Below are 25948 nucleotides of genomic sequence, written 5' to 3'. Positions count from 1 at the left end.
AGTAGCGTTACTCAGCGGTATCCTAGAAATTTATACCTACATCTGCGCAGTGTGCTAGGGTGCTAGGGTGCACTGCGCAGACATACAAAAAAATTGACGACGCGGACGGCGCGTTTATAACTCGGACAGCGATATTATGAAGTTAAACTACTATTCTATTACTATATTGTGCCCGTGCTCAACCGTCGGTATATACTATTTTTATTCTTATATAATCCACTTAAAGTGAAACGTTTGAAAACGATTTTAAACAATTTCGCCATACCGCCGATTGAGAAAGCACCAATAAGTCCTTAAATAGCCATTGCTTCCAAGAACTTCTTTCTTCTTTTTCTAGATCGATGTGGGTATTTTCAAAAATTGTAAGCCTTAGGGTCCGTTCACACAGACCGGCTCGGAGAGCATCGGCCTGCTTTTTTCTTTTCACACAGACCGGGTCGTATACGCTTGGAATTGGCCGGAGCGGAGCCGCCAACTATTTCACATCGACCGGCTGGAAGAGATCTGAAAGCGGGTGCGGTTGGATGTGCTCGGAGCCGGTCGGATGCGCTCGGAGTCGGGTGGATACACTACAAAGGCAGTGCCAGTATTCCGCGCAGTCTAAGTTTTGTTTTCGGTGTGTTAACGTGTGCTTTTCGAAACATGGATTTAGATAGCTCCGACGAAGAAATATATTTGTTAGCAAGATTACTTGAAATAGAACATAGGAAACGTAAGCGCAAGCGGAAACAAATATGGGTAAAACATATTTGGAAAAACAGACTAATCCATGGGGAGTTTCACACCATTTTCGAGGAATTGAAGAGAGATAGCCTAAAATTTTATGAGTATTATCGTATGGAATATTGGCAATTTTTGAAATTGACAGATTTGTTAAGAGTACATATAACAAAAAAGACTACAAATTATCGTTGCACCATTACAGCCGAAGAAAGGTTAACGGTAACTTTAAGGTAAATAAAAAACAATTATTTATACTAATCATGTTATTTAGATCACAAAATCACAGCCCTCCATTTATTAAGCATTGTTTACGTTAATGAAATGTAAATTACTTATACTAATCATGTTAAATAACACAAACATCTAAATAGATCACAAAATCACAGCCCTCCATTTATTAAGCATTATTTACGTTAATGAAATGTAATTAAATAGTACAGATTTGTGTGTGTTTAATTATTATTATTATAATTATTATTGTTTTTGATTGTTTATTATTTTGTATTTTGTGTGCTGGTATTGTACCCGTAAGTAGTCTGATCTGGATAGTTTTGAGGAATATAGGTTTCGTTTGACACTAGGTAAGTAGATTGATTAGTCGATGGCGGTGAATTTATAGACAAAGAATAATTCAAATCTGTACTATTTTCATACAGACTTAATTCAGCTTCATTAACAATGTTAAACACGCGCCTTTTAATTCGTGCTTGGACTTCTTTTGGGAATGTTTCCACTGTATCTGACATAGACAAAAAAAAATTACGTAATGCCTTGTCACGGGGTGTAGTATTTCTTTTTTCTTCAAGATACTCTTCGAAAACCGTAGCAACATCTTTGCTTAAGCGTGGTCTCTTTTTCGAGCCAGAAGTACTTGCAAGCGATTCAACTTCAGAATGGTCAGAACGTTTAGATGATGTCGATGGTGGTGGTATTGGTGTGCCAGGCTCTGAATCATCCGATGATAATGTTACATTAGATATTTGGTTTCGATTGCGAAAAAATGGTATTATAAAAGAAAGTTCTTTTTCAAATTTTATCAATTTGGACGTAGTTGCACCATCGCCACTCTTGCCTTTTCGGTTATAATAGGCTTTTCTGAAGTTATCTCGCAGTTTCTTCCAACGATCCTGGCACTGCGTCACTGGAAAGAACAGAAATGAAAAATTAATAACATAACTCTTTTTTATTTTATAGTTCGTTTTGGTACGGCAGTCTTATATTTCTATTTTGTGTGTTTGTTTTATTTTTACAGATTCCTCATCACTGGTTGCAGTTTCAAAAACTTGTCATTTAATTTTCGAATGGGAATTTCTACAGTTCATTCAATTATTCATGAGACAATCAGAGTAATTTGTGATGTTTTGATGCCCATAGTTATGCAGATGCCAGATGAAGAAATGTGGGAAAAGGTTTCACGTGATTTCTTTAATATTTGGAATTTTCCTAACTGTTTGGGCGCTATAGACGGAAAGCATGTCAATATACAGGCACCAGATAATAGTGGAAGCTTATACTATAATTATAAAAACTTTTTCAGTACAGTGTTACTAGCTGTGGTCGACGCGAAATACAGTTTTTTAATTGTTGATGTCGGATCATATGGTAAAAATAGCGACGGCGGAATTTTACAGAATTCAAAATTTTGGAAAAAACTCAACACCAATAAGTTAAAGCTGCCCCCAAATAAACCTCTACCTAGTACCACTGAAAGCTTACCACATGTTTTTATAGGAGACGAGGCATTTCCTTTGAGCAATAATATATTGCGGCCGTATCCAAGAGAACAAGCAAGAACAGAATTATCAAAAAAAGTATTTAATCTGCGTTTAAGCAGGGCAAGAAAAGTCGTAGAATGTGCATTTGGAATGCTAACTCAAAGATTTGAAATTTATCAAAAACGAATGAAAATTCAGCCGAAGTACTGTGATTTAATTATATTAGCAACTACATGTTTACATAATTTTTTAATAGAAAATCGGACGCCAGGACAAGAGAATGAATTTCACAGCAATATAAATTTATTAACAGCAATAACAGACAATAATAATGAAAACAGTTCTAATAGCGACGCAGTTCTAACCACAAGGAATAAATTTAAGGATTATTTTTCATCAAGTGGTGCTTTAGATTGGCAAGATCAAGTGGCTACGCGAGTTTCTTAAGTTATATTTAATAAAAATTGTCTACTACATAAGTATATTCTAACGATCAGATACTCAAACGAGTTTTTAAAGTAAGGGCGCATTTAAACTCATGTTATTCCTATTTTGACTTTGAATCTAACACGTCGCAGCACGAGTTTAAGAAGCCCTTGCTTTAAAATTCGTTTGAGTATCTGGGGGTAGGTGTAAAACAATGAAAACCTTACTTACCACTTATTCCGAGACATTTGCTAATTTCCTCCCATGCATTGTCTTTCATTATCCGATCGCTATATGATGGCTTGGTTATGTCAAATAAACACTCATATTTTGACACGAGTATTATTAATTTTTCATCATTCATCTTTTCGTACAAGTACGCACAACTATTACGTTCAAATGTTGCTATCAAAATGGCGGTCGGCGCGGCCGCAGCGGGCACGCAATCGGAGCCGATCGGCTACGCGATAGAGAAAGAGCACGCAATCGGAGCCGACAGGCTGCGCAAGCGAGAAAGAGCACGCAATCAGAGCCGATCGGCTGCGCGAGCGAGAAAGAGCACGCAAGCGGAGCCGGTCGGCTCCTTTTATTACTTCACACGAAGCGCGTTCAGGCATTTTTAATGACAAAAAAGGTGCAAATGCAAAAATAAACTTTACTACAATCACTCAAAACACTGTTTCCAACGTGATAAAAATCTGCTCTCCTCTCCGAGCCGGTCTGTGTGAACGGACCCTTAACTGTAACGTAACCGTAACTAAGTCGTAAAGCAGGCGCTAACGCTGAACGCTCTGATGATCCCTCTGGTGTTATAAGACTGAGTGTTGGTTGGCGATGATCACTCATCACCAAGCGACACATGGATTATATTGATGACTTAAAAACCTGGGATTAAGTTGAAATAGTACATTAGAGAAACATTGACATACCCGCTTAAATTTATTAATGTTTACGGAAATAAAGCATTTTTTGAATTGACTTGTTTTTATTTCTATGAGAAATTTGTGGAAATCTCTGTAACAAAATTATATTGCGTAGCGCATCATGCGCATAACTTTTTTTTCTTGAGCAGAGACGAGACGAGCCCTCTCTACAGTACTCAGTCAGCAAACACCAATATTATTAGCATTACCGTAATAAGAGATAGAATACGATAGACGTTATTGAAATTCTAAATACTTTTTCTTCTTATCAGTTGACAGAGTATCCTCCAGCATTAGAAGCCCATAGTTCATCAATAATGCCTGCTTCATATCCACTACCGACGCTACCAAGTCGATTGGTGACGAACAAGGACCAATACAAGCATCCAGTTACATTACACCTTGACGAGGTATTTAATCATATTACTATTAAACTAATTATTTTTCCCATTATACTTTTCCGGTAAAATAATTATATTAAATAAATTAAAAAGCCTTCATTTCTTGCAATGAAATTTTTTAATTACTAGAGTTAGTAACTTTTGTAAAACTAATTGTTAGTTTTTTTTTTAGTTTATATTTACAAGAACCCTCTACAGGTGAAGGCCTCCTCCAAGGATTGCCAGTCTTCTCTGGCTTGTGCTAGCTGAAACAAATTACTGCCAGCCGACTGAATATTTTCGTCTAATGAAAGAATTATATTAAAAGACAAACTTTTAATGCCTACAACTCGGCTAAGTTGAGTTAGTAAGTCTATTGTTGGGCGATATAGATATAGGCTGTTACAACAAGACCTCAGAAAATGTTCAAAACAAGTGTATCACTAAATTCAAATAATTGTTAAAAAACGTTTGTGTATTAAAGGTCACTATAAAATAAATTACTTTTTTTAATGATACCACAGATTGGGGATGGAGCGACCGCCGTCAGGCAATTAAAAAATAAGTTTTATTGTACCATATTACATTGTCACCATATTTCTTTCTGCTCACCACCACCCACCGAATCAAGAAAGAGCTGTTAATCTGTCAATCCTTCCGGTGTCCGGGCCTGGTGAGATTTCCCGTGTTGAGTCAAATTAAGCCGCAGGCTCCACTCCTGGTGGTGCCCTTCCGTCAATTCCTTTAAGTTTCAGCTTTGCAACCATACTCCCCCCGGAGTCCAAAATCTTTGGTTTCCCGGAAGCTGCCCGCCGAGCCATTGTAGTAACGTCGGCGGATCGCTAGATGTCATATTTACGGTTAGAACTAGGGCGGTATCTAATCGCCTTCGAACCTCTAACTTTCGTTCTTGATTGATGAAAACACCTTTGGCAAATGCTTTCGCTGATGTTCGTCTTGCGACGATCCAAGAATTTCACCTCTAACGTCGCAATACGAATGCCCCCAGTTATCCCTATTAATCATTACCTCGGAGTTCTGAAAGCCAACAAAATAGAACCGAGATCATATTCTATTATTCCATGCACGAAATATTCAAGCGGCATTTTGAGCCCGCTTTGAGCACTCTAATTTGTTCAAAGTAAAATTGTCGGCCCATCTCGAAACTCACTGAATAGCACCGCGATAGGATTTTGATATTGAACCGGCGTTTTACCGCCGGCTCACCAACGATAGGCTCCGCAGACGTGTCAGTATCACCGCGGATGCGATGCACCGACAGCGCGGCGCACAAATGCAACTACGAGCTTTTTAACCGCAACAATTTTAGTATACGCTATTGGAGCTGGAATTACCGCGGCTGCTGGCACCAGACTTGCCCTCCAATTGTTCCTCGTTAAAATATTTAAAGTGTACTCATTCCGATTACGAGGCCTCGTAAGAGTCCCATATCGTTATTTTTCGTCACTACCTCCCCGTGCCGGGAGTGGGTAATTTGCGCGCCTGCTGCCTTCCTTGGATGTGGTAGCCATTTCTCAGGCTCCCTCTCCGGAATCGAACCCTGATTCCCCGTTACCCGTGACAACCATGGTAGTCGCAGAGAGTGACTACCATCGAAAGTTGATAAGGCAGACATTTGAAAGATGCGTCGCCGGTACTGGACCATGCGATCGGCAAAAGTTATCCAGATTCATCAAAATTAACGACTTCGGACGCGAGGCCCTCCGTCGATTGGTTTTGATCTAATAAAAGCACTCATCCCATCACTGGTCAGAGCTCTGATTGCATGTATTAGCTCTAGAATTACCACAGTTATTCAAGTAACTGAGTAAGATCTAAGGAACCAAAACTGATATATTGAGCCATTCGCGGTATCGCATTAATACGGCTTGCACTGAGACATGCATGGCTTAATCTTTGAGACAAGCATATAACTACTGGCAGGATCAACCAGGGAGCTGCTGCAAACAACGATTGTTGTCGCGCTCAGCGCGTCGTGCGTCGCGATCTCCCCTTAGGGCGTCGCGACTATGACATCTTGAACATATCGTGAGATATCAGTTCGCGCACTGTATACTATATATCTCAAAGGCATACGGTGCGCGTTGAACGAATCATAAATCGGCGATGGGCCGATTGTATGTTATGAACGTTCAGTAACGAGAGTCCCTTCGGGTAATAATAAAAATGATGACACGCAATAGAAGCGGTATCAACGTATTAATCGGTACACGTCGTGATCACAAATCGGATCGACGCCCGGTGCTTGAGAGGAGCGTGAACGTCTCGCACGCGTGAAATGCGCGACGCGTTCCGGCTTGCGGGCCCTCACGTTAAAAATCTTAACAGAGGGAAACCGTCGAAGCCCAGTCGGCGTCTTGGTCCGCGCAAAAATTTTTCTCGATCGCTTTCAACGTGACGAGGATCGCCGCAGCGTATGATACTATAGAGAGAGTGAAGAGAGGAATTATGAGAAACGAAATCACAAAAAACAAATCACCAAATCAAATATCATCCGCATAGGGAAACTCGAAAACACTCGATCGACACAGCGCAGTGAGTCTGTCTCATTTTTTATATTGTAAAAAAAGAACATATAAAACAACGCGCGACACAAACACAGACACACAGCTGCCCCGAGAGTACCGTATATTGTTATATCATCGTTATCATCGCGCGCATTCACAAACTTACTCAAATATAAATATATATTAAATAAAATATGAATGACGATGACGACGACGAGAATAATAAAACAGCAGCAGTTGTTGTGGTGGGGGTGGTGTTGTGCGTTTGTATTTTCTCGCGTGCGTTTTTCACTCTTTTTACAAGAAAAAACTTGAGCGGCGTTGAATTCGGCGTCGCGAACCGTTCGCTACGGACTCGACTCTCGACGCCGACTGCCGTATGTGTGGTGAATGAACGCGAACGATACGAACGTGTAAACTCTGATATGTGAATAAAGTGATTTTGATTTGATTTTACTATTTATTAATTACATAATATTAAATATGCATTGCGGCTTCGAAGAAAAAATCGCTCTTTTTTTTATTTTTTTTATTTTTTCTTTTTTAATAACGAGTACGATCATTTTCAGTTATAAACGCGCGACATGTACATTTCATTTTCCCTCCGAGACCAAATAAAAAACCTCCGAAAAAATATATATTTCAAATCAAATCAAAATTCTTTCTTACTTACTTACTTACCTATTTACTTACTTACTTGCTTACTTACTTACTTACTTACTTAATCACATTCGTTTTTCGCGATTTTCAGCAAAACGGTAGGTAAGTTTTATCATAAAAGTATCTCGGACAAAAATTGTAGATCGTAAAATTATCCATTAAAAATGTATCAATACTTAGTATTAGATTCAAAAAGTTAGTTTACACGCCACCTATGAGGTAGTGTACTTAGCGCGTTTTTATAAGTTTTTGAATAGTTATTATCTCAGAAACGGTGGCTCGTAGGAAAAAAAGTATCGGTACATTTTTTATAGATAATTTTATGATCTATACTTTTTGTCTGAGGTATTTTTATGATAAATTAATAATTTATTTTAATTAATTTAAAAAAAAAACGGACAGAACATGCAATTATTAGGGGACATGAATATTGGTCAAAAACTATAATGTTCTGGTGTACAAGGAACAAGAGAAGGATGGGAGGTGGGCCCACAAGAAGATCTATTGATGGAATAAAGGCCACAGCGGGAAGTACCGCCTCGGAGTGTATCATTCTTTTACAGTGCGGTTTTAAATGAACTTTCTTCCACGTACTACCAAGCTGTGGAATGAGCTTCCTTGTGCGGTGTTCCCAGGGCGGTACCACATGGGTACCTTCAAAAAAGCGCGCACACCATCCTTAAAGGCTGGCAACGCTCCTGTGATTCCTCTGTTGCTGCAAGAGAATAAGGGCGGCGCTGATCACTTAACATCAGGTGACGAGTACGGTCGTTTGTCCTCCTCTACCATAAATAGTACATTTTCAATTCTGGCTACTGACAGAGGAAAATGGTTACAGTTGGAAGCCATTGTTGAAAGAGGGACACAGACGGATTTCGAGGCAGAAGATTAGTTTAAGCATCAGTGTATGTCTTAATATTATTCTAATATTAGCTTAAGGCATAATAATCATTATTATTATCTTTATATATATAATTCTTCTGTATGTTTGTTGACAGTGAACTCCATATATAATTCTCCTGCTCATGTGTATGTTAGTGAACACATTCTTACGGCTGGACCGATTTTTAAAATTTAAGACGTGTGTACAGGACAACGTCTGTCGTGTCCGCTAATCTTATATATAAAATTCTCGTGTCACAATGTTAGTTACCTTACTCCTCCGTAACAGCTTTACTGATTTTTACCAAATTTTATATGCATACACAGTAGGTCTGAGAATCGGCTAATATCTATTTTTCACCACAAACATTTTTTTAAATTTGTGTTAATATCTTCTTAATTTGACGACTCATATAGCCCAGTGGTTAGTCTTATGTTAAAAGTTACAACGTCACAAAGTTAAAACAAGAATAATTGTTATAAATTCTTAATTTAGCTTAATTCATCAAGCGACGAATTATCTATATATAATATAGTTCCTGTTCCTGTGCATTAGATTATAGTTTTGTTTTTGTCAATTCGCTATTCGGTCCTCCATTCAAGTAAGTGAGATATCCGTCCGTGGAGACCGGCAGGGAGCGCCGCGCTCCTCGCGCTAGGCGGTACTCGCTATTGAGGAATCGACCGTACCCGCTATTGGGGCCGACCGTACTCGCTTCTGGGGCCGTCGTGACGGACTATCGGAATATCATGATAATATTATATTATTATGTTATTATAATATTATGTTGGCTGTTGTTTGTTTGCACACACACAACTCTGCTCTCGGCGACGATGAGTCCTCGGACGAATCACCTGGCGTAGGGCTGAGTCTCAACAGATCGCAGCACGACGCTGCTCTACCGAGCACAACACCCCGCCAGGAACGTAAGTCGTCTACAGACTATTCCGAGCCCCGACATCGAACTGAGGTAAATTCGAAACTTCGACGCCGTGGTGCACGTGTTAATACCGCTCGCACCGTTCTTCGCGTTCCAAATGGGCTTCGCGACGTCGCGTCTTACGAATAAAACGCGACTTGTAAAGTCACATTGTTTAGAGCCTCCCGACACTCGGGGCTCCACAGTGAGTATATCCTTGCCGGATTCGGCTAGGCTGGCTTCGGCCTTAGAGGCGTTCAGGCATAATCCCGCGGATGGTAGCTTCGCACCACCGGCCACTCGGCCGAGTGCATGAACCAAATGTCCGAAACTGCGGTTCCTCTCGTACTGAGCAGTATTACTATCGCAACGACACGCCATCAGGAGGGTAAAACTAACCTGTCTCACGACGGTCTAAACCCAGCTCACGTTCCCTTTTGATGGGTGAACAATCCAACGCTTGGCGAATTTTGCTTCGCAATGATAGGAAGAGCCGACTTCGAAAGATCTATAAAAAGATATAAAAAGCAACGTTGCTATGAACGCTTGGCCGCCACAAGCCAGTTATCCCTGTGGTAACTTTTCTGGCACCTCTTGCTAAAAACTCTTTATACTAAAGGATCGATAGGCCGTGCTTTCGCAGTCCCTATGCGTACTGAACATCTGGATCAAGCCAGCTTTTGCCCTTTTGCTCCATGCGAGGTTTCTGTACTCGCTGAGCTGGCCTTAGGACACCTGCGTTATTCTTTGACAGATGTACCGCCCCAGTCAAACTCCCCGCCTGGCAGTGTCCTCGAACCGGATCACGCGGGAGTTGTACGGCGACGAGCGTTGCCGCCACGTCGCCACTCTGCACGCTTGGAACGAAACACCGTACGCCCGCCGATATTATCGACCGCGCACCGCTTCCGCCCAACCGAGTAAGTAATGAAACAATGAAAGTATTGGTTTTTCAACGACGACCGCGAACGATCTCCCACTTATGCTACACCTCTCATGTCTCCTTACAATGCCAGACTAGAGTCAAGCTCAACAGGGTCTTCTTTCCCCGCTGATTCTCCCAAGCCCGTTCCCTTGGCTGTGGTTTCGCTAGATAGTAGATAGGGACACTCCCCTTCCCAAGGACTTGTCAACCTTTCGGTTACCGGATGAGACTGTTAAGAATCGAGTCCAGCTATCCTGAGGGAAACTTCAGACGGAACCAGCTACTAGATTGTTCGATTAGTCTTTCGCCCCTATACCCAGTTCCGACGATCGATTTGCACGTCAGAATCGCTACGGTCCTCCATCAGGGTTTCCCCTGACTTCGACCTGACCAGGCATAGTTCACCATCTTTCGGGTCCCAGCATCTGTGCTCAGAGTGCGCCCGCATTCGCTGATTGGAAACGAGATGCCTCGGGAGTGCGAGAGATCGATTTTTGACGACCGACGCTCCATCCTCTCTGAGCGCGCGACAAGCGCGCGCCTTCACTTTCGTTGCGCCTTTCAGTTTTGTCTGTTTGAATTAATAACTCAATGACTTGCACACATGCTAGACTCCTTGGTTCGTGTTTCAAGACGGGTCCTGCGAGTGCCCGAAACAGTAACATCGCCGAGTGATACGCGCACAGTCCGAGACTACACGGCTCGCACACGCTACTCGTCGCAGTTTTTTCTGTTTGAATTCGTCAGCATCCGCACAAGGGCAGGATGTCGACGACGACTCTCGCTCGCGTCGGGCCGGACGCGTCCCCGGATGGAGACGCGTGCGCGTTTCATGACAAGTACCGTCCGCCGCCGGCCGGCGATCGTCACGGTCGGACGGCTGTGCGCGTGAACGCGTAGCCGCCCGGCTCCCGGACAACGCTTGGGCCGAACAGACGAACGGGTCGCGATGCATAATGTGTACTAAGAGAGAAGTGCACGCCGTCAACGGCGGCGACCGGTGAACGCGAGCACGAGTCTCGCGCACATCGCGGCACGCCGCCATACGCCCCGGAGTGACGATGAATCTCTCCGTTCGTTCATTCGAGTTTCGCAGGTTTACCCCTGAACGGTTTCACGTACTATTGAACTCTCTCTTCAAAGTTCTTTTCAACTTTCCCTCACGGTACTTGTTCGCTATCGGTCTCGCGGTTATATTTAGCCTTAGATGGAGTTTACCACCCACTTAGGGCTGCACTCTCAAGCAACCCGACTCTGAGGAGAGTCCCTCTCGCAGACTTGCTCTATGGGAAAACGGCCCCGTTCAAGACGAACTTGGACGGGAGCGGCGACCCCGAGAAAGCGAAACCTCCCTAACACCACATGTCCCGCGACCGTGACGACCGCGGGATTTGGCGCTGGGCTTATCCCTGTTCGCTCGCCGCTACTTAGGGAATCCTGGTTAGTTTCTTTTCCTCCGCTTACTAATATGCTTAAATTCGGCGGGTGATCCTCCCTGATCTGAGGCCAACGATAAAAAGTATGAGGCAGACACGATATCAGTCAGCGCAGCGACACCGTCGTGCGCGCGCTGCCAATAAGTCTCAACGACGTATCGTCGAGCGATTTCCCAGGTTTTAGATCGAATCCTCACAACAGCGATGTTGTGTGTTGTGAGTTCTGGGCATTGAATTATATCGAGATCTTCATCAAACACTACCACGGCCGCTTTGATAGTATCTGTACCGTCATCTTCGCTCTGGTATATTCGCGCACCTCTGTAGCTCTTCATCCTTCGAATCCTACCCACGTAAGTCTCCTGGACCAAAGCAAATGCGAGCTTTCACTCGGTGGCCTCAATCATTAATTCGGCAGTAGCTAGTTCCTTCCTCTGGAGGTTGGCCTGGGCCACTGCATATCTACTTGGGGATTTAGATGCTATCTTGGTATAGTTGCCCACTGCTTTAGCAGTACGCTATTTTAGACCTGGCTAGTGCATCCCACTTTTTGCGTACAGGGTACGTACTCGTCACTGAAAGCATTGTGTTCAGCTTTTAGAATCCCAGCCTGCACACAGTTGCAGCAAGATGGGGTATCACCCGTGCTCCATCCCAGGCACTCGTCTTTTTTGTGAGGTCCACCACAATGACAACACTTTTCAATGTTTACCTCACAGTATCTCCTAGTATGGCCGTATCCGAGGCATATCGAGCATTGAACTAGCGGCGTGAAGTCGTTCACTGTTATTTTTTGTAGGTCTATATGGACTGACCCAGCCGCTGTAGCTCGCGTCCATATTTGTGGGGATACTCTTGTAATTATATGGCATGCATGGGGATTTCTTGTTTTCCGCCTAAACCTTATTTCAACTCTTTTTTCCCGCTCATCAAGGCCGTCAAAGAGGCTTCGGTTTTTGTTGACCGGGGCTTTTTTGATGTCTTCGTCTTTATTATAGTTTAGGACATTTCTCAAAATTAGCAGGGGATCGTGATTTTTAGCATCTTCCACTGTCAGACGATCTTTAGCTGCTCTTAATCTCTCTTTCACTATTTCCCTGTCCTCCTTTGTTTTGCATCCTATTATGACCTTGCGATCCTTTCCTTTTCTCACTTTATCTACCCTGACCCATCCCTCTTTAGCATCCACCGTATCCCGGATGTCTTGGAGCACTTCATCGCCTGTTTTTCCTTTATCTGTGGCTGTCACTACCACCGAATGTAACGCTTCCCGTTCCGTAGGCTTACTTCTAGTATTGCCAGATGTGCATAGGATGCGTTGGTAGTGGCTGCGATCTTGTCCAGGTATGCTGCTTGCCGTTCAAGGGCCTGGTTTAGGTGTGTCACCTTTTCGGCGCTCTCTTTCATGATGATACTCTGCTTATCCAGTGTAGAGAGCAGATGGGAAAAAATTTCTTTGCTAATTTCCCCTTCTCCGTCCGCTTTTTCTGCCCGGGGCTTCTCTTGTTCTGCCTCTTTGACCAGTTGATATAACCGATCTATTGCACTGCAAACCTCTTGTTTAATGTCGGTTTTTAGGTTTCTCGAACTGTTGAGATTTAATTTTGCCCAGTTTAGGCACGCTCTGGCCTCGGCGGTTCTATTAGGGTATACCGCCATCTTCGTACCTACCTTTGCCGCAACCTCAGTAGCAGCACTACTCGCCGTTGTTCGTCCTTCTGAATTATCGCGCTTTTTCGGTGGCGCTTTAGGGGCTACCGTAGGGCCTCTATTGGCTACTGGTGATTTTGCCACGAGGGGTCTTATTCCTCCACTCTCCCATTCCCCTATGCTTGTCCGGACCTTTGATGATCCTATTGGGTTCGACGTTCCTGGAGACTCAGGCGGCAGTGATCCACTAAGGTGTGCGATAGCCAAACATTTTATTTTATTATTTGTGAGTGGTGTTTAGTTGCGTGGAGGTAGCGTCAATATGTTACTGAAATTATGTATAGAGAATGAGGAATAGCCAAGATTTGTAGAAGTTATATATTATGGCTATTAGTTTATTAAATGTTAGGGTTTATGCTAAAAGCAACTAAATAACCACCTTTTGTATGAGTTGTATATTCTTTGTAGTTATCAGTTGCAGTCAGTCTAATCGTCAAGTCTAAATATATAGTATTACGGTCTTTTCTGATCACTTATTTATAAAATTATGAATAAGACTACCGTAAGTAATAAGTTAGTGGTCTCGACTAAAAGCAGTCAAAAGCAGTAAAATACAAGTCGTCTCAAAATGTAGAGCCACTTCTGCCGAATCTACGGCAATGGTCAGGTTTTAATGGAGTTTTATGGCCACTTAGCTAAGGAATTTATACAGTTATAACAATTACGGTTACAATAACCGGAAAAATAAAAAATTAAATAAAAATATAGTTAAATGAACTAAACTCTTAAGTACTATTTATTATAGAGACGCCGAGTGTAATGGTGAAAACCGCTTCTCTCTACGATGCCTGGAACCCGAGATACAGCGTTTTTTAAAATTCCAAAATGGCGGCCAATATGGCGGCCATAAGTCTTGTTTGCGTTTATCTCGCGATCCGAACACCGCACAAAGCTGTGCGAGGGCTCCCCAAGCTCGGCTTGACTAGCTCTATGTGTCGGTAGTGTAGACTCTACTTGTAGATATGTCAAAATTATTATGACAGAAACCTGTGGGATGAATAGTTAAAGAGGGGGGAGTAATAATACAAAAAATCCTGTCTCCGTACGACCACGGGGGACCGAGTTACGGGAGTTTTTAGTTTTCCAAGATGGCGGCCAATATGGCCGACCTGATGACTGTTTTTGAGTAACTTCTGTTATAGCGGGCCAAAATGCACCGTGTTTGGGCTTGTTTGAGAGCTACTTTTGTGAAGAATTTAAATTAATGTACAATAAAATTTTATTTGTACCCCCTGATTTTCTATTTTACGAAAACTAGATTTTTTACACTAAAAATTAAATTACACTTATAAAATGGCTTAAAAATTTTTGAAAAAATTCATTTCGTATTTTCCGACGTCCCTTTAATTTGTTACACTAAAATAAGATATCTACTACAGGGGGAACTATCCCCTCGTGCTCACCCCTAATTTTCAAAAATTCACAACTTCGTTAATTTCGCGCGAAAAATTTTTTAAATTTAGAATATATATTAATTTTGCTAAGCTCTATAAAGGAAGGATTTAAAAAAGTGGTGTTATCGATCGTTTTGTTGACTTGTGAATTTTTGAAAATTTCTGTCAATGTTTTTTATTGTTTAAAAATCCAATAATGATCCAATTTTCACAGGAATACCGCAGTTCGCCAGGGCTCTTCAGCGCGCATCCAATGGCGGCCGCACATATATATTTACTTATTTTTAGGAAACACTAGTTTTAACAAATTTTCTTTTTTCTGTAAGCAGCTGCAAGAAGTAACTTTGTTATTTCTTTCTTACTTCGGGATGTGTTCTTTCATAAAAAGCTTGGTGTCACCATGTAGAACGTCAAAGGCTCTTTTTAACTATATATACCAAAAGCTAAGATAAGCTTTCACTATTATGGATTTTTTGGTTACAAAGTTAAGTTGAAGAGCTCGAAACCGTAAAAAGGCTTGTTTATAGTCCAAATTTCAGTGAAATTTTTTGTTCTTTATATTTTCTTTAAATGCTCATCAAGGCCGTTCTTTTGACGTCTTTGGATGTTTTGGGACTCTACGGGTGGCCGAGATAAGTAAGTAAGAGTATGTAAGAGTCTGGTTCAAACCGCCAGTGGGAACGTTACGATTTTAAGTCACTCCGTGCATGAAAAATTGTAAAAATAGGTTCTTAGTGTAAAAATAGTCAAGTGATATATCATTAGATGCGCGCTAATTAGTTCTCACAAACAGTGTTAGTTTGGTGAAAATTGATGAATTTTTGGAAATTCTATGAACAAAAAACTAAATTCGCAAAATTTTAAAAAGGATATTGTGCGCGAACAAGATCGGCGACATATAAATTTTCAAGTGCAGTTTTGTGTATATTCGTTGCCCCCATCTTTGGAGACCACTCCCTGATTTTTCAGGTGAGGACCCGAAGTAAGGGAGGCAAAAAACAACCCCTCAGCAGTGCTATCTCGGTTAGGTTAGGTTAGGTTAGGTTAGGTTAGGTTAGGTTAGGTTAGGTTAGGTTAGTTTAGGTTAGGTTAGGGTAGGTTAGGTTAGGTTAGGTTAGGTTAGGTTAGGTTTTTTTTTTTATGCACCCGCCATCACAGGGTGTTGTTGCTTTACCCCTAACATAATCAGGAACATTGCGTTCTTTATTTTATTATAATAGTATACATAATATTTTTCTTTTTTTTTACAAATTTAATGCTAAAAACTACTAGGCCTTATATCTATTTACAACTTTTTGTACCATTTATATCTAAGAATAGGTTATGTTTCAATGTTATCTACTTATTGTCTATATATATATATATATATATATATATATATATATATATTGTTTTTTATATATAACAAATATTGTAGGAAATAAGGATAGATAAAATGGAAATAAGGGGCAATATATGCCAATATTGCCCCTTATTTCCATTTTTTACTTTATAGCACTCTTCTAGCTTATTATTAGGATCTTAACTATTACAATTACAATTTTTTATACATTTAATTAACTTATTATCTATCTTCTAATGCTTTACGCAAATGCTACACGATATCATTAATCATAATTTAACCACTTTTATTTCTGTTAATCACCCTTTGACATAGTTTCACACAGTATTCTATAAAAATTTGTCTATTTTTGCTGTTCATAAGGGTACTAATGGAATCAATTGTAAGTTTTATATCTAGTAACTGTTCGATATCAAATCTTTCTCGCATAAAAACTGGACAGCTTAGCAAAATATGTGGTACCGTTTCTGCTTCGTCGGGATCACAGATGCAAGATGGGCTCTCCCTGCATTTGAAGCGGTTCAAATACTGAGCGAATCCGCCGTGCCCTGTCATAATCTGCGTTGTTATATTAGTCAGTACATGCCTCCTAACTATTCGGTATGCCTCCACTACGTCCGGGAAAAATATCTTTGTTATGGAGGCTGTTTCCTCTCCCTTGTATCTTTGGTTCCACACGTCAAGAGTATCCTCTCGAAGGCTACGCCTAATGAATGAGATCGGACACATGTCGTAGTCTGGCCTCCGCTTAGAATTTAAAGCAGCATCTTTTGCCAATTCATCGGCTCTCTCATTCCCCGCCAAGCCTGCGTGAGCTTTTATCCAAAACAGGTCCACCGTTTTGTTCTGAAGGAATGCAGATCTCAGATTTTCTCTGGTTTCTACGGCTAGGGGATGTAGAGAATTGTTATTCACAATAGTCATAAGGGCTGCCATTGAGTCACTAAAGATCCCAAATGACTGCCCCACGGCCATCCCGATCTCTCTAGTTGCTCTGCATATCGCCAAGAGCTCAGCCTGGTATACGGTTGCGTATCTTGGTAGGACAAGCTTGAGAGCCCTGGTCTCGGTGTTTCCGCTCCAAAAGGATATGGAGGCACCAACCTTTCCTTCAATCTTGCTACCATCCGTAAAGATACGGATGTCATGTTCATTCTGAGCATCAAATTTCTCTTGATCTATCAGGTTCTTGACCTCCAGATCAATATGCAGAGCAGGATGCGGGGATTCTTTGACAGAGGCAACATGTTCTATCTCTCTATCACAGAGTTTGGAATATGATCTACCCTTTTTGATCTCGTACAGAGAAGCCGCCTCTAGAACTCGAAGATCGAGTGGAAGGATCCCTGTCAGGAGTAGTGCGGAATTTAGAGAAACAGTTCGGTAGGCTTTGCACATTTTTTGGGTGATTCCACGTTGAACAGTGCCCAGCTGTTTTCTGACTCCTAATTTTTTGGCTGCTGAAGCCCATACACTGGAGGCGTACAAGATGATTGGTCCTATAGTGGCCACATAGATAATCCTAATAACTTCGGGATGGAGACCCCAACTAGCCTTTGCTGCTCTTTCCAATTGTTTATACACCCCCAGGGCCCTCCTGCATACGCTAGCAACATGAGAATTAAAGGTCAGCTTGTTATCGATGATGACACCCAAGATTTTTAGTTCTGTTACTATTGTAATGGCAACACCACCCATGGTCAGACGCGGGATATCATATTTGTGTTTACGAGTTAACACCATCGCAATAGTTTTCTGAAAGACAAGCATGACGTCGTCTGCGAAAGCCTGACAGTAATCACCCCTACCCTGTAGGTATCTTAAGAGAGGGTCCAACAAAAGGTTCCACAGTATGGGAACTCCTATAGATCCCTGGACACAGCCTTTATTGGTGGCTCTCGCATATTCCTCTCCCGCATACCTCACTCTAACTTTTCTATTTTCCAGATAACTGTCAATGACCCTTCTCAGATTCAGTGGAGAGTTTTCCTCAGCCAATCGGACTCTTATAACTGGCCACCAGGCACTATCGAAGGCTCCCTCTATGTCCAGTGAGACCAGTGTCACTATTTTCCTTTTATTTAACTTTGCGTTGATGTGCCGTACTAGTGTATGGAGGGAGTCTTCGGTACTCCTCTGTGGCATGAATCCGTACTGGCGAGTACTCATCCTAGGGATCAGGTAGAATTTGAGTCGGGCCACCAACATCTTCTCATAGATTTTTCCAAGTATAGGTAGAAGCCCAATCGGTCTACACCTTTGGCGATGTATAGTCACTCTTCCCAGGCTTTCGCAGTACTATAACAATGGCCTCTTTCCAAGTCTCCGGAAAGTAGTGAAGCTGCAGGCATTTATTTAGCAGAGATAAGGCTAGACCGGGCTCAGTTTTGATAGCGTGCGAGCATATATCGGCTGTGAAGCCGTCTGCTTCTGGAGCCTTTTTCGGATTAAAGGACCTGCAAGCCAGCATAAGTTCGGACATCGTAAACGGAGGATCGCAAGATTCATTTTGCTCGCCAAAGTTCACCAGGTCCGTGTTTCTCCTGATGTCGCGATGCTCTGTGTTGTCGCAGTTTGCGTCATCCTCAGGATAAAATGTTTCCGCTAGGAGTTTTACGGAGCCCTTTGTGTTCATCACTTTCCCGTTGCTTACTAGTGGTAGGTCCTCTTTCCTGGAAGTTACCCGCCCAATCACCCGGTAAATCCCCTTCCAGACTCCTTGCTTAGCACAGAAGTCCTTCCAGCTATCTATCTGGGCTTTTGCCGCCTCACGTTCGTATTCCTCTTTCTCTTTCAGGTACTCTTCGACGACCTTTATCCTTCGGACAGGTGCAGCACATCGGATTCTTCGCTTTTTGGTGGCTACTTCCTTTTTCAGTATCTCCACTTTCTCAGACCACCAAGGCATCCTCAGAACCTCAAAGGATTTCTTTAAAGGCATTGAATGGGTACATGCTTCATTGATAAAGTTTGTATATTTATTTATTGTTTCATCTATTTGTTCTGGTGTTGTGAAGTTGTCTATGGTAGTTGTGGTGATATGGTTTGCTTGCATCAATTGACTAAGCTTCGAACGAAAATCACACCAATTGTCTTTACGCGTGTTGAAGAGTCTGGTTGTTCTCTGGATTTCAATGCCTTTAGATCTTTTCAGCAAAATCCTAAAGAGGATGCCATTGTGGTCAGAGCTCGTGAGACCTTCGTCTACTCTCCAGTCGTCCACCAAGTCCATAATATCCAATGAACATGCGGTAATATCGACGTAACTGCTGTACCTCTGGCCCCCTCTAATGGTGTCGAAGATCGGAATTTCCCCCTGATTTACGACGTTAAGGCCCATCTCTCCCAGAGCGCCTGACAGTCTTCCGTCAGGCTTCCCCACCATGGACTTTTGGCATTTGCGTCCCCCCCAATTATCAAGAACCCAGGTCCCACTTCCTTGCCAATAGCTTTCAGCTTATCTAGATAGGGCTGTATGGGATGGTCTGGCTCGAAGTAATAAGAGACAAGAGCGATCCTCCAGGCGCTGGTCTGGATCCCCACCACTACTGAGTCTCGTACAAATAGCCGCGCAGTAAGCAGCAGAATCGCATCGCTCCGCGTTCGAAAAATATTAGTTGTGGTATTTTTATCTTCAAGTTAGCAGAGTGACATATCCACGGATTCGTCTCGAGACAGAGATTCCAACGAACGAAAATCTGATTAAAAAAAGTGACTAATAGTGACAAAAAACTGCTCCTTAAAAGTGAAAAGTGAGTGCGCCGCCGAAATAAGATCGACAAACCCCCTTTTTACTACTGCTAAAAGTTGCGCCCCGTTGGGCGGCACATTTTGACCCCACGCTTGGAAATTTCTAGCAAAGGGGAAAGGTACCATCCTCAAGATAGTGCAGCACAGCGTGACCTGAGGTGCTAGAAGACTCAACTGCCTCCATCTGATAGTGACCCTGCGGCCAGTTTTGCAAAAGCGTAACTTTGCAAAGACCAGAACTCCAGGACCCCTGCAGCTGTACCAGCGACAACCCGGGAAATCGAAGCCACCAGCACACCCTACACATAGTAATTTTTTGGAAATTTTTATACTTTAATTTAAAATTTTGTAAGTGTTACCAAGTTAACCTCCCGCGTTAACAACCGCACAATTAAGTTGGTAATTTCCTCTTTCCTTAATTTCCGCTTGTTTTTCCAAAAAATTTAATAAGTCCCGTCTGGACAACCATCTCCTGATCTATAATCACTTTTTAAATTTTCAAAATACCTAACTAATTTCTCCAAATCTTACTTACTAAATCCAAATTTCACAAAACACGAAGGATTAACTTGGTACACCCTCGGGCCTGAACCCCAATATACTGGTTTATTATTATAATTAAAATAGTTAGTTTAAGCTCTCACCTTTCAAGAGACACCTATTTTAAATTTTTTTGACAATTGTTCTAAAAATAGAACATTCCACAAAGAAGCGGCTAAGGGTGACACGTTTTAGTGAACATAATAATATTAAAATTGAATTATTTTTAAGCATAACCTACACACAGACGGACTGACAAAATTGTATTATATAGAATAACTCAGGAGTCCCTGGACTTAGACCACCCGAGTTTGAGCTTAAGCTGCTCCTCTCTTCAAGAGGTACATATTGCAATCTGCAGATTCACCCTTGAGAAATACATTGCAATCAATTGTAGTCACATCAAAGGACGAAACGGAAACGGGTGAAGAGGTCTTGGAGAAATTAAAAAATGCACTCGACGCAAAAGAAGGTTGGGTCAAGGTTGAAAAAGTAAGGAAGGCAAAAGACAGGCAGAAAGATGCAAGATTAAAAACAAGTTGGAGAAGGAAAGGACAGACCTCACCGTTGAGGTGAAAAACAAAGACCCACTTTTGATCCTTAAGGGCGTCCTAACCGTAAACACAGACGAAGACATACTTAGAGCGTTAAAAAATCAGAATAAGGATATATTTCATAACCTTGAAATAGGCGAGGATCGGGTAGAGGTGAAATTCAGGAGAAGGACGAGAAACTCTCACACCAATAATGTCGTAATAAGCGTGTCCCCCACCATCTGGGGAGCCACGGAGAAAGGTTATCTGCATATTGATCTGCAACGGGTGAGGGTCGAAGACCAGACCCCGCTGCTTCAGTGCACGCGCTGCCTGGGCTATGGCCACGGGAAACGATTTTGCAGGGAAACAGCGGATTTATGCAGCCATTGCGGAGATCCACAACTCCGAAGTGAGTGCGCTGATCGGCTGGCGGGTGTCCCACCCCGATGCCAAAACTGCGTCAAAGCAAAACAAGAGCGAACCGACCACAACGCATTTAGCCTAGACTGTCCCATTCGGCGAAAATGGGATGAACTTGCCAGATCAACCATAGCGTATTGCTAAAGGCGCCCCAGGCGTACAAAACCATTACAAGATCGTACAAGCTAACCTTCAGAAGAAGAACTTAGCGACGAACGAGCTTTTAATTGAAGCTGCAAAGCGCGGAGTCGCAGTGGCGCTCCTCCAAGAACCGTATGTCGGTGCTGAAAAGGCGATGAGAAGCCACAGAGGTGTGCGGGTCTTTCAGTGTGCTGAGACGGATGAGGGAACTGTTAAGGCGGCTGTAGCGGTCTTGGACCATGACCTCAAGGTAATACAGTATCCTAAACTCACCACGAAGAACATCGTAGTGGTGGGTTAGGTTAGGTTAGGTTAGATGATCGTACTCGTTATCATTAGAGTAGTCGCCGTGTACAACAACCACGTCTTTCAACTATAATAAATAATAATATATTGTAAAATTTTATAATCATGAGAAATCGCGTGACGCGTCCGTCACGACGAAATATCATGATAATATTATATTATTATGTTATTATAATATTATGTTGGCTGTTGTTCGTTTGCACACACACAACTCTGCTCGGCGACGATGCGTCCTCGGACGAATCACCTGGCGTAGGGCTGAGTCTCAATCGATATACACCCTCTCCCTCGACATCAGTCTGTCCCGCCACTGTGCACTGCAGGCTGACACTACTGTTGTGCACGAACCTCCTTTCGTTTTCTTGTAGAAGGCCACCCTTGGGAAGCCTTCCTTGGCGTCAACCTCGGAGAAGTTCTGCTGACGCAGTGCTCCGAGGAGTTCTTCTCCATCCTGAACATGGCCCTGGATGTTGAGGATTGCCACCAAGGGTGTCCTTTGTCCAGTCTCCTGCAGTTTCAAGGTCGCGGACATGGCCTTCTTTATCTTTTCTAAGTCCTCCTTGCTGCGCGTCTGGAGGACAACTCCTGCGTTTTCTACCTTGCGTAGACGCGCCACCTGCAATCCCATTGTGTGGGGATTAATGGCCTCTTTTAAGGTAGCCTTCGTTTCGTCTGCAGTGCTCAGACCGCTGCTCTCCATGGGGTACACCGCGATTGATGCACCCATCCTCTGCGGCTTGGGTTGGGTCGCCATCCTACCCGTCCTCAACATACTCGCGTATGTATTCCCTGGGGGGGTAACGCCAGCTGTAATGGGGACGGCTCTTTCCGTCTCCTTCGCCTTCAAAAGCCTCCCTGACAGGGTCGCCACAACCGCTGTAAGCCGCTGCACCTGGGTGCCAATGAGGCCGAGGTCCGCCTTTTTCAGTTTATTTGTGGGCCCAGAAGCGGCCGACATAATAGTGCTGCCCGCTGTGTTGGCCAGCTCAATAAGGTCCTCTATGTCCTGGTCCTTCATCGACATTCCGTCTTTGCTCTTTTGACCACTCATACTAGGCTCCAGCTTCCTTCTCAGAGCCTCCAGTACCTCCTCCGGTGACTGCAGCGGAATTGTCCATAGTTGCAATTCAATACACAAAATAAAAGAAAAGTAGTCTTATACCTACAAAGAGTCCTGTCTCTTCCCTAACACTAACTAACTAAATACTAAGTACCTACCTAATACCTATTACAAAGTAATTCCTATAAGCTATCTATATAATGTAATGTCAATAAGTTATAATAAAACACAAAGAATATTAAAATACAAAGTCGTTAACTAATTACTATAATAAAATCCACACACAAAAGAAAATGACTTGCAAAAAATAAACACAAAAGAAATAAAGTAAACAAAGTAATTAGCTAATGACCGTCGTAAATCAATCAGGATTAACTCCGGTCACGTACGCACCTTAGCTCCTCCCACTACACGGTCACTTGCTAACGTCGCACACAGGCTCCACCCACTCGACGCGATTGGCTAGACGAACTGCTAATAGCGATTACACACGAGAACTTGGGCGGCGACTAACGCAGAGAACACAGAACACGTCCGCTTACTGCGAGAGCCGACGACGAAGTCGAAGTAGATAGGGACAGCGGGAATCTCGTTAATCCATTCATGCGCGTCACTAATTAGATGACGAGGCATTTGGCTATCTCAAGAGAGTCATAGTTGCTATCGCCGCGCGAGGGGTCTGGGGGGCTGGCAAGCCCCCCAGCGCACCCAGCCGACGTCGGATGGCGGTACTTACTTTTTGCCTTTCTAACTGCTAGAATCCCAACGCACACCGCCTACTAGGTAGATTATAGCACAACAGCTTTCGCTCCAGTCCCGGTATAGTGCGTTGGTCAGACGTAGAGGGTCACAGACAACCAATTACGACTCTTCAATTTCGCCTGTTAACCCAGGCGGCAAGCACCCTCAGTCGCGGTACTCCACAGACGTTTCGCCCATACGTTACATTATTACATTATTCTATCGACATGAGGCTCTTCGCCTTGGAGACCTGCTGCGGATATGGGTTCGAGCCGGCGCGACATCTCCACGTACATCCCTCACCTGAATTTTCAAGGTCCGCAGAGAGTATCCGGATACCGCCGCTAATGCGGTGCTCTTCGCGTTCCGAACCATATCTCCCTTCTATAGGATTCCATGAAACTCGAACGCTCAAGCAGAAAAGAAAACTCTTCCCGGACCACTCGGCGGCGTCTTCAGGCCACTTTGGGTTACCCCGTCGAACACTTGCTTGAGAAACAAGAGAACGATTATTGAAACGGTTCCGCTGCCGGGTTCCGGAATAGGAACCGGATTCCCTTTCGCTCAAAGGGCGTTATTTATCATATACACAAAATATATATAAACACGCCGCATCGACATAAGATCTCTCCTTGAGCTTAGGATCGACTGACTCGCGAGCAACTTCTGTTCACGCGAAACCCTTCTCCACGTCAGTCCTCCAGGGCCTCACTGAAGTATTTGCTACTACCACCAAGATCTGCACCGACGGAAGCTCCAGGCGGGCTCACGCCCAGACCCTTCTGCGCACTCCGCCGCGCACGTCCTACTCGTTACGGCATAATACGCGTGCGCTTTGACACGCACGCGCCGATTGCCGGTAACGGTAGAGTATAGGCAAAACGCTTCAGCGCCATCCATTTTCAGGGCTCGTCGCTTCGGCAGGTGAGTCGTTGCACACTCCTTAGCGGATTCCGACTTCCATGGCCACCGTCCTGCTGTCATGAGTGACCAACGCCTTTCTTGGTGTCCCATGAGCGTTTTTTAGGCGCCTTAACACTACGTTTGGTTCATCCCACAGCGCCAGTTCTGCTTACCAAAATTGGCCCACTTGGCAACGTCATCAGATCTCCGGCTTCATCGTTCGAGTAAGCCAGAGTTCTCACCCATTTAAAGTTTGAGAATAGGTTGAGGTCGTTTCGGCCCCAATGCCTCTAATCATTCGCTTTACCGGATGAGCCTGTTACGAGTCGACGCCAGCTATCCTGAGGGAAACTTCGGACGGAACCAGCTACTAGATGGTTCGATTAGTCTTTCGCCCCTATAGCCAGTTCCGACGATCGATTTGCACGTCAGAATCGCTACGGTCCTCCATCAGGGTTTCCCCTGACTTCGACCTGACCAGGCATAGTTCACCATCTTTCGGGTCCCAGCATATGTGCTCAGAGCGCGCCCGCATTCGCTGATTGGAAACGAGACGCCTCGGGAGTGCGAGAGATCGATTTTTGACGACCGACGCTCCATCCTCCCTGAGCGCGCGACAAGCGCGCGCCTTTCAGTTTTGTCTATTTGAATTCATAACTCAATGACTCGCACACATGCTAGACTTAGGGTTAGGTTAGGTTTTTTTTTTTATTCTCCTACCTCCAACATTATCAGAGCCTATGCTACTCTAGTGTGTCCATTCATGCCAGTTCTCACTTTTATGCCTCTCGTACTTTCATGCTTCATTCTGTATCTTTCTGTCATTCATCATATTTCACAACATTATGGGTGGGATTCCCATATTATGTAAGTCTATCTAAGTTTACTTATTTCTATATGTGGGGGCTTATTTAATAATCAACACTCTTTATTTACACATTATCTTATGGTTACTTACTAGTACTTATATCTATCTTATTTATAATTACAAACGGTTTCCTATGCTTATTATTAATATAATTGTTATATTATTTAAGCATAGTATAATTACTTAGTTTTATTTCTGTTTATTACAATATTTGCTATACTAGTGCAGTACTTTAAGAATCTGTCTCTGTCATTGCCTGTCATTATGTCTTTCACATTGTCCTCTTTTATCTCAATATTGAGTTCTTGTTCTAGGTTGTACCTTGCTCTGCAGTAAGCAGGGCAGTGGAACAATACGTGTTGGATTGTTTCCTCACATGTAGAATCACATATACATCCTGGGCTATCTTTGCATTTAAAACGGTGCAAATATTCGGAAAACCCGCCGTGTCCAGTCATAACCTGGGTATTTATATTGGTGACTGGAAGCTTTCTTATGATTTTATAGGCAGCCACTGCGTCAGGGAAAAACAATTTAGTGACAGCCGCAGTTTCACCGGATCTATAGCGTTTGTTCCATTCATCGAGTGTTGTCGCACGGATGTTACGTTTTATGTATGAGAGTGGACAAGGATCATAGTCCGGCTTGCGTTTGGAGTTTAGTGCAGCGTTTTTTGCTAGATGGTCAGCCCGTTCGTTACCCTCCAGCCCTGCATGTGC

General features: G+C 43.1%; 2 protein-coding genes and 3 long non-coding RNA genes across 5 annotated transcripts in view; 1 reads left to right on the top strand and 4 right to left on the bottom strand.

Annotated features, from left to right (window-relative positions):
* Positions 1-25948, bottom strand: part of LOC126968104 (uncharacterized) — a 190732-nt gene that overhangs the window by 109701 nt on the left and 55083 nt on the right. The window lies entirely within an intron of this gene.
* Positions 643-3203, top strand: LOC126968070 (uncharacterized). The gene is made up of 2 exons (XM_050812880.1): positions 643-953; positions 1976-3203. The coding sequence occupies exons 1-2, from the start codon at positions 643-645 to the stop codon at positions 2883-2885; spliced, it is 1221 nt and encodes a 406-aa protein (XP_050668837.1). The 3' UTR covers positions 2886-3203.
* Positions 948-3228, bottom strand: LOC126968097 (uncharacterized). Its single transcript, XM_050812916.1, has 2 exons — positions 3096-3228; positions 948-1864 (listed from the first exon to the last, which is right to left on the bottom strand). Exons 1-2 carry the CDS (start codon positions 3226-3228, stop codon positions 1218-1220), a joined length of 780 nt encoding a protein of 259 aa, XP_050668873.1. The 3' UTR covers positions 948-1217.
* LOC126968108 (uncharacterized) overlaps positions 9184-25948 on the bottom strand; it is a 36546-nt gene continuing 19781 nt past the window's right edge. The window contains exon 2 of the long non-coding RNA XR_007730139.1: positions 9184-9373. This is a non-coding gene — a long non-coding RNA (uncharacterized LOC126968108). The remainder of the gene's footprint in view (positions 9374-25948) is intronic.
* Positions 9691-24989, bottom strand: LOC126968106 (uncharacterized). Its single transcript, XR_007730137.1, has 2 exons — positions 24835-24989; positions 9691-10468 (listed from the first exon to the last, which is right to left on the bottom strand). It is a non-coding gene; the product is annotated as an uncharacterized LOC126968106 (long non-coding RNA).

This window comes from Leptidea sinapis, chromosome 14, assembly GCF_905404315.1.
Source record: "Leptidea sinapis chromosome 14, ilLepSina1.1, whole genome shotgun sequence".
Taxonomy (NCBI): Eukaryota; Metazoa; Arthropoda; class Insecta; order Lepidoptera; family Pieridae; genus Leptidea; species Leptidea sinapis.
Note: the sequence above shows the minus strand (reverse complement) of the source record. Positions and strands in the feature narration are given on the sequence as shown.